General features: G+C 36.4%; 1 protein-coding gene across 1 annotated transcript; it reads left to right on the top strand.

Annotated features, from left to right (window-relative positions):
• Positions 1-545: 545 nt before the first annotated feature.
• Positions 546-8,116, top strand: LOC139133078 (prostamide/prostaglandin F synthase-like). Its single transcript, XM_070699486.1, has 5 exons — positions 546-740; positions 2,306-2,510; positions 3,870-3,979; positions 5,076-5,151; positions 5,946-8,116. Exons 3-5 carry the CDS (start codon positions 3,908-3,910, stop codon positions 6,119-6,121), a joined length of 324 nt encoding a protein of 107 aa, XP_070555587.1. The 5' UTR covers positions 546-740; positions 2,306-2,510; positions 3,870-3,907; the 3' UTR covers positions 6,122-8,116.
• The last annotated feature ends 988 nt before the right edge of the window (positions 8,117-9,104 follow it).

The following is a 9,104-nucleotide window of genomic DNA, read 5'->3' as shown; positions in this document are numbered from 1 at the left end:
CCATCCACCACAGTCCCTGTGCATCCACCATTTCAGAGACGTGTCTAAACACAGAATCAAGGATAGGGTTTTTTTATAAATTAAAGACAGCTTCCTATATTTTATATTACCCGTTTTCTATTGAATTTGCATTTACCGAGGTGTAAAGTTTTCATAGCATAGGCCAAAAGGTGTTTTTTGACAATATTTACAAAACCTTGATGCCAAATTCTAAGTTGAGGACAAAGGGTTCGATATCATCGACCAGAATAATAGTAACAAAAGAAGAAATGTTAATATCTTTGGAATACATCCATAGGGCCCAAAACTAAATGAAAGGCAAACAACCAGACAAGCACAGTCATCATCACCACCATCGTCATATCATCACCATCGTCATCACCATCATCATCATCATCATCATCATCATTATCAAATAGACTGCAAATAATCACATCTATGCAACGTGGCTAACCTGGTCATTTACGATATTCGATAAAGGAACTGTGGACTAAAAGTAACTAAAAGTTGCGTCAGTCCCTCGAAATGCTTCCAAAAAAAAAACTGAATCCGAAAACGAATGCATTGAAATAACTTAAACGACAATCAGCGCCTTGATTTAGAGAGCGAACATTGCATTTGACCGTCACTTGTCCAGTGACTTTTGTGAGGAAAATTACATCGGAGTGTTTGGTGAAGCTATGCCAGCGGACCTGGCGAAGATAGCCAGCAACCTCGTGAAAAATGTTGCGAGTGGCGAGGTAAGTTTACGTGCGCGCTCGATCGTATCAAAGTTAGTTACTGCGATCGTGTGTTTGCTTGTCCGGCGATCTCAGCAAGGCAATGTTAGCCAAGGACACTAGCTTGTGTTCAATCGCCTGTGGTACGTTGAACATGGCGAGGGTTACGTAACTTGCAGTGACACAGCGTTCACATGAGCGAGATATTTCATTATAAATTCATAAAAGCGAAAAGAACCCAAGCTTCATCGTAAAGCGCATATATTTGATAAACTAATGGAGAGACTACATGTACCTTCATGATTGAATAAATAAACGGAAAGTTATGGAAACAGAAACGCATGTGATAAATCATGTGATTATTACTACTAACGGTAGTGCGTCTGATATGTTATGTAATCAGAAAAAAAGAATATTGAAGAAACGGGACACCGCTTTTCAAATTAGTTACCAATCACAAATCATGTTTGTTTTGATGTTTTTAATGATTAATTTGTTCACTTTACCACCACACATATGGTGGTTTTATTGAGCAAACCTGATCTAACACACACAGCTGACAATATTGCAAGATATCCGGACATGTGATCCTCTGTATCATGGTATTGGTAACTGAAACTTTTAAAACCACCATCTTTGAAGTAATAAATATGAAATTGCAGTCACAAGTATGCATGTCATGTATATATTTGGAGGTGATATTAGCTTGACAAAAGCTCCACTGAGGAAATGCATATGGCAATTGTCAGGAGCAGCATTCTCGGAGAAAGTGCATGATGGTTGCAATCATCAGACATCTCACATACTGCACAGCTCAGCTCTCTGATACAGAAAGAGTCACATTCATCCATAGAAAGACAATGCAAAAGTCAACACTGGTGGCGCTAAATATTTGACTTTTGTATATTGTAGCATCGCTTTTACACCAATATGACGGATTATCCAAATAAGATATTCCTCAGTGTCTTATAAAGTTACCTTCCAGCCCAAAGCTATGGCCTGAAGTTCACTTTATCCGGGACAATCAACATATGAATTTTGAGACTAGTAACTAGTGGTAATTGACTTGATACTGATCAGTTATGAAGTATGACCGCTTGGTTGTGCAGTATCTTAGTCAGTTCCATGATTCTGATGATACATCGTCCCTCCATGTGCATCGTGAGGTTACCTGACTACGTAACCCATAGGTTATGCAGCCTGTCATTGAATTCCATTGACTGTCATTGTAATATTTTCTTTAATTTTTACAAATAAACCATTAAAAGAAGCCATTGCAAATAACCAAGGTGCCACCATGCTTTAACGCTTACATTTGAATGTAAAAATTGGCAATGTTTCTGTCGCCTCATACATTACATGTATGTCATTAAGTTTGCTTCCATCCTGTGTGGCTGGGATTCTCCTTACATATAAGATAAAAAGTGATGTCAAATACATTCTAAAATATGTTTATAAAAACCTTCCTAATGTGATTTTCAATTAAAACAGTGAAAAGGCCTTGTTTGTTCATAGGCACTACTGTCTATGGTTTGTTCAACCTTGTTTCAAAATACAGTTATTAGTATTTCTGGGTTTTTTTACAGTCTGTGAAGTTGGAAACTTTCTGGGCAAGTCAGGCATGTGTGATTACTTTTCTACGTCGGTTTGGATGACAATTGTGCAGGCTGGGAGCTCGAGAGCTCAGCTCTCTGAAGCCCCAGCTGGATGCACATGATGTACGTCTCATTGGTGTTGGTCTAGAAGAATTAGGAGTGGAAGACTTTGTCAAGGGGAACTTCTTTTCTGGAGGTATGAAAAAATTGTTGTTCCAGCATTCTGCTTTTGTTTTAAGTTTGATTATGATGTTGCGTTTATATAATGCATTTCTCTTTTCACAGATTGATAGCTTTGAATGTATTATAAATCACTTTTTATTTCATAATCAATAAAAAGAAGATACACAAAAAAACCCAGGTCCTCAGCCGAATATGAGAAAAGCAAAATGTTCCTCGAACTGGCAAGAGGCAGGGCAAACAAAACAATGCAATAACAATGAAGACATGACATAGAACATCTTGCCAAAGAAAAAAACCCAATAAAACGTTTAACAAGGAAAAACTGCGCAAAACATAAGCAAATCTGTGAAATACAGATGAACATATAGATTGGTTGGTAAATATACATTATTCAATGCTATTTAGTAGTTGCACTTTTGGAAGAAGACAATATTGAAGCCTCACACCATGATGGTTCATCTTTGTTGTTCCAGCATTCTGCTTTTGTTTTAAGTTTGATTATGATATTGCGTTTATATAATGCATTTCTCTTTTCACAGATTGATAGCTTTGAATGTGATAATGATTGGTGTATCAAAACAATAGCACGAGACATTTGCATCACTAAATAAAAATTCAGACAAATAAATTATTCTTTTTTTGTCACCATTGTTTATTGTGACATCCTTTTGCCAAAGCTCTTGACAAGTGATTCCTAATCTCGTTATCATAAGATTACAGATGCACTTTCATTGAGCTATTTATGTGCCTTTGTTGTTAGTATAAATCTGACAGTGTTTGAAATTATGATGATTGTTTTCATGTGAAGGCCCATATGAAAGAACATATATGACTATATATATGACTCGAATTCTGGAACAAAATTTCGGTGAATCTTACAATTTGGAAGAAAGAATTATTTGTTTATGGTGATATTCCAAATTATGAATAATTTTTCTCTTGAAAAGAACTATTCATTTCGTGTTTGCGATAAATATCTTGAAATTACAAAAAGAGAAAGTTAGAATGCAAATATCACTAATATTTGTGTTGAAATGTTGATGTTACATACAGCTTTAGTAAAAGTCACTCTCCTGATGAGCAATGCATACCGCTATTTCTCTATCAATATACAAGTATGCTGTAGATAGTAGCTTTTGAGCATATCTTAGCGTCACTCCCAAACATGAAGTACAATTGTTTTGTGGGAGTGAAACATCAATTTTAGGATGACATTATAGATTTAATCCATTGCGGTAGTGCCAAGCCTACATGTACTGGTAGTAGGGCGAACAATAATGTTTGAGAATTTCAGTTTTGTATATGTGTTGGAAGGTTGCTTTTTGTCTTAACATAGCTCTCTCTTTTGTTATGTATTTTATGTATTTTGCAGAGTTGTATATTGACACTAAAAAGCAGTGTTACAAAGACATGGGATACAGAAGATTGAATCTCTTTAGCATGATTCCATCAGTTTTAAAATCAAGGTCAACCATCAGCAAGGTAGGCAAATTTCCACAACAGTATGTGTGTGTTGACTCAACATCGATAAACTACATACCGGTATGCTTACATATTCAATGTGGAACTGTAAAATTTATGTTATGTACAGCATATTGTATTATTTCAATTGATGGGTTCATTGTTTGCGAGCAAATGTCAGTGAAAGCAAGTTAAGCAAGATGTGCATATAATATATTCTTACAATCTTATGGGCAGTTACTTTGACCTTTGACCCAGTAGGTTTTATTTATTATCCCACATTACATATTTTTATGAACTTGATCATGGAATGCCCCATAAAAATAGTCTTCCCTTGATTCTTACAAGCTTGATCAAGATGTAGTTGTTACCAGTGATGTAATTCGGGTACCTTGATTTTCTAATTTGACCTTGAACATCAACTAAGCCTGAGAAAGGCCTGTACATTATTTTGTAGGGTGTCAGTCTCATGAGCATTATATGTAGTCACGGTCCGTGATGTAGTAAAATATACAGAGACGGTATCTGTAACTTTTTTAGGATTTTTTTCACCATTCTTGTTTTTAATGCCAATTACATTGTACAGTTTATCGCTCTACTCCCTGAAAACATGTTACACTGTATGGTACACAGTATACAGCATGTCAACTCTGCCTGTACATGTTTAGATTGCATTGTTATAGTTGACAAGTGAATTTAGTCCGTACTTGAATTCAAATGTAAACAGCAACAGTATAGACACTGTGTTTACAATCTAAATAGTGGGTACTTTGGGAAGTTGAACTAGAACTAGCAATTGATATACAAAACAAATATAGTGAAAACAATCACCATAAGCTACTGTCCCTTTAATGTTGTTAGCCAAAGTTCAATCTAATTGTATGTGTGGAGTAATTTCACTCACAATGAAGTGGTATGATATAAAATGAGCACTGACTGCTGTCAAAAAAATTTGAATGCAGAGGCTGGACTGTAGAGAAATCTTTTGCCACAAAGATATATGCAGAGAAATTGAAGAAGAAGAAAAGTTCATGGAGCAGAATGGTAACTGATGGTTTTCCGTCACATATTGCTGACAACAATATCACAATTGCCCAATCTGTAATTTCTCTTTCAGGCAAAACAAGATAAAATTGATGGCAATCTCAGTGGTGATGGAATGCAGAATGGTGGTGTGTTAGTTGTAAGCAAAGGTAAGACAAACTTGTTCCGTTCTCTGAACATCTCTACTGTCCTGTTTAGTGGCGTGCTGCCACCTATCTGGCTTCTTTTCTATGATAGTTTTAGTTTTCATTTTGTAACCAGGTTTGCCAGACTTGATTTTACCAGCAGAAGCTGTCAACGAAATGTTTATATTGTTCCTCATGCATTATTTATTATAACCACCATTTTTCTATCCATAACACTTTAAAGCAAGATTCAGTGAGTGTTACACATGACGCTTATACATGTACATGTACGTCTTTATCTTCCTGTCAGCACATAAGACAAAGTTGGATATAGCAATACTTGTGTACGCAGCCAAAAACTTGCATTTAATGTACTATGCGCCCGACTTTGAAAGACTTAACTTTTGCTCAAACTTTCCTCAATGAAACTTTCAACCATTCTCTTACCCAACCAAGAATAAAAATCAGGAGCCACTGTGCAAAGTTTTGAGCAAGAGAAACAAAGTAATTAACATTGACTATATTTGAAAATCAAAATGGCTACCATCCTTGTTTAATTCCATAAGGAAAAATGAAATTTTCCCTTTTCAAAAAACTAATATGGTGAAAATTTTTCTTACTCTGAGAGCTTTAAAATGAACTCCACAAGCAGTAGACCAGAAAAGAATTGGAAAAATTGAGAACATGAATATCTGTCCCCAAGGCACATCCTACCTTTAAGCATAGTTTAGTTCTGTTTATTGTACTGCTTTCATCCAATTGCAACAATGCCAACACACAGCAAATAACCACAACACATCATTCCTTGCAACTTTCAGGAGGTGACAAAGTGTTGTTAGATTTCCGTCAGGTGAACCCAGGAGATCACGTACCCCTGGAAGATGTGTTGAAAGCTCTTGGAATCGAGGGCCAGCCATCGTCACTGCCCGAAGGTGCCAGCAGTGGCAAACCTCAAGTAGAATGCAATGACGATGTCTGCACCATCAAGAAGTAGCTTACAGATTATGTTATTCTTTCCAACTCATGAAATAGTTTTATGTATGTAATAAGGCAATATTCCCAATGTGCACCTAGTTTCATGTTGTTGTAGCCAATCAAACCTAATTCAAGATACAGAAGAGGGTGTGTCAGTTTGAAAGGATGGGTGTTCAGTTCAAAGTTGATCCCTCAAACACTGATCAACAATTTTCAGAGCCCACAAGTTGAAGTATTTACTCGTGAGTGTACAATTGTATTACATCTCAATCAGTGTGCCCTCTTAACCAATATGTGCCACGATGCAAATAAAGTGCCTGTGATACAAGCAAATGTTTTGATTTACATGTTAAGATAAAGAATTTTACACAATTTGCCATATTGATGGAAAGTTTTCACGTGTTAGAGGGCACGCCACTCTCAGTATAGGTAGAAAGTGGGCAAATGTCATTCAACCGTGTGATAAAGATCTATGTATAACTTTCACCATCCCTCTTCTGTGTCACAGTTTTGACAATATGTGTGTTTGTTTTCTTCATTTTGAAGTTGAGGAGACAAACATGCAGAGGAGAAGCTCAAATATTCTGAGGCAAGAGTTTCAATAGACAATGGCACAAACAGACTGATGACGTCAGCACAGTAAACTTGGAACAGAGTATGTGATGGCTGAGAGACTTTTCTGCCAGCCATTGTGGTCAATACTCTTGACTCAAAATATTTGAAGTTGCTCAAATAAAACTTTGAAGGGAACTGTACAGAATGTAGTGAGACACATTCTGAACTATGGTATTTGTTCAAACAATCAACAAAGTTAATTTCTGATGTTTTTTAATGGTTGATATTCTTGTACCAAAGTACAATAAACTAAGCAATGCATGCCTTCTAATTCTACTCGATGTCAAGGAAATGAGAAAATACCAAGGATGGCAACATACTATGGATGGATTTGTGACATAAATTCAGTGGTTATGGGCATTGTTGTAGAAATATTGTCTTTCTTAGAGGGCTTGTAGCTGTAACTTTTGAGAATTTTTTAAGTATTTCCATTTCTAATGTCAACTACAGTTTTACGGTTAATTCCAAAGCGCATGTTGAGATGCACAGTATTCAGCTTGTTAACTCTGTCTGTACATGGGAAGACCGTGGCGTTATTGTTGACAAGTGAATTCTGCTAGAATTCAAATGTAAGCAATGACAGTGCATTTAAATGTATAGACGCTGTATTGATAAAGGAAATAGTAGATGTTTCAGCTAACTTTGCGAGGAGAACATGAACTTGTATTTGATTTACTTATAGACAGTCGAGAAACAGGATGGGAAGCTGCTGTATTTCCTTTGAACAAACTGTGCTGGAATAAATTACGTTGGATTTACATACCCATTGATAAACAAATCTGATTACCATCCAACTGTCGTACAATTTCGCAAAACATGCTTGCAGGCCTTACATTCAGTGTGTCCTAAACACACCTTTTTCGTAGCAGAGAATAATCCCATTCAGAAGGAAAGCAATGTTTCTTTGTCGCATCTAGGAATAAATCAATCTTTAGGATAAGGGAATCCAACTTCAATCAGAAAGACAACTTTATTCTGAAAATAAGTTCAATGAAGTTTTTTCACTGTGAACTACCGGATGTCGAGCAGTGGCTATCGCCCAGCTGATAATTATGCAAAAATCAATTCACACGTTCTAATTATTCCAAAAGAGATTGCTCGTCGCTTCTTCACAGTTGTTTTGTTCTTTGTGGTAGCTTTCCATCCTCTTTCTCGACTGTCTGTGATTTACCGAACAAAAATAGGGGAATAAATCATCAAATCAGTACAGCAACTGACCCATTTAATTAGTGAATCGGGACCAATTTTGTATTTGTGTAATGCATTTTGAGATTCAGGGACTTTTGAAAGCAAGTAAATAAGCAGTACAGCAGTTTTGTATCAGGGGGTACAATTTGAAATCAGTTTTTTTGTTGGCTGATTATTGTTAAATTGCAAATATTAAAAAAAACTAAATGAAGCATTTCTTGTATATTCATTAATTTTGCATGAAAACCAAGCATACTAGAACTCATCAAGAACAGACATATTGTTATGATTACACCGGATACAGGCTTATAATTTTGAAGAGCCACAGTTATCCCTTCCTGGGATCAAAGGTCACATGGATCCCACCTATGCCAAAACCTGAAGACCAGATGGCTCTCAGAGGAGACACAATCCATTGACCTTGGCAGTGACAGTAACTAATTCAACTTTGATACAGTTACTATTCCAATGTTATTCTCCTTGAACCTGAAATTTGACCTTGCAGAACTATTTATAGCTGAACGTTGTAAGATTAACACCTTTGCCCGCTACACCATCATTGACATAAAAATACTGCCCTCACCCATCAGAAAATGACACCTTTTAAAACAAAAATCATCTTCCCCACAAAAATATCCTACGAATATGTACGTCTTCCAATTGGAAGGACAGGTGTATTCAAAATTCATCCTGTAAGTGCAAAGTGTTAGGACCTTACGTTTCACTCAGCATTATATCTTTGAGTAAACTATACCTGTATGTGTATTAGGTAGTTCTGAGTTTTCTTGTTTGAGACTAAACTTTCTGAAGAAACAAGTCCCGCTGGCATTCCACTATGATGGAACTCCGGGTGATAAAAGTTCTGATAGAAGGCTGATATATTTGTGTCAAGGCCAATTCAATTACCTCTGCTATCACAGAACCATAATCAGTGTACTCCAAACTTGTCCATTATCTGGCAATTGGCTGCTGTTTACAAGCTGTTTTGACCCTTGTCAGACATTTTTCAGCACGTCTCCTGCAAAGAGGTCAAACATCCCTGGCCATAACAACAGAACTTAAGTGAAGGCAAGAGGCTTAAACCAGATTGAGGACATGGTTACAGCAAATCCGAGCATAAATCAAAACACTATTACAATAGTTTATTCACCCAGGAGAATCTGCTTGAGAAACCCAGAGATTCCCAGTGGTAAACAATC

Source organism: Ptychodera flava, chromosome 5 (assembly GCF_041260155.1).
Source record: "Ptychodera flava strain L36383 chromosome 5, AS_Pfla_20210202, whole genome shotgun sequence".
NCBI lineage: Eukaryota > Metazoa > Hemichordata > Enteropneusta > Ptychoderidae > Ptychodera > Ptychodera flava.
This window is presented reverse-complemented; position numbering and strand designations above follow the sequence as displayed.

What these genes read in the sequence shown, in the direction of transcription:
- LOC139133078 (XM_070699486.1), top strand. Translation starts at nt 3,908, where the DNA reads ATGGGATACAGAAGATTGAATCTCTTTAGCATGATTCCATCAGTTTTA. An exon ending in CAAGGTCAACCATCAGCAAG is followed by an intron (nt 3,980 to 5,075) that starts GTAGGCAAATTT and finishes TTTCTCTTTCAG; the next exon opens with GCAAAACAAGATAAAATTGA. An exon ending in TGTGTTAGTTGTAAGCAAAG is followed by an intron (nt 5,152 to 5,945) that starts GTAAGACAAACT and finishes TGCAACTTTCAG; the next exon opens with GAGGTGACAAAGTGTTGTTA.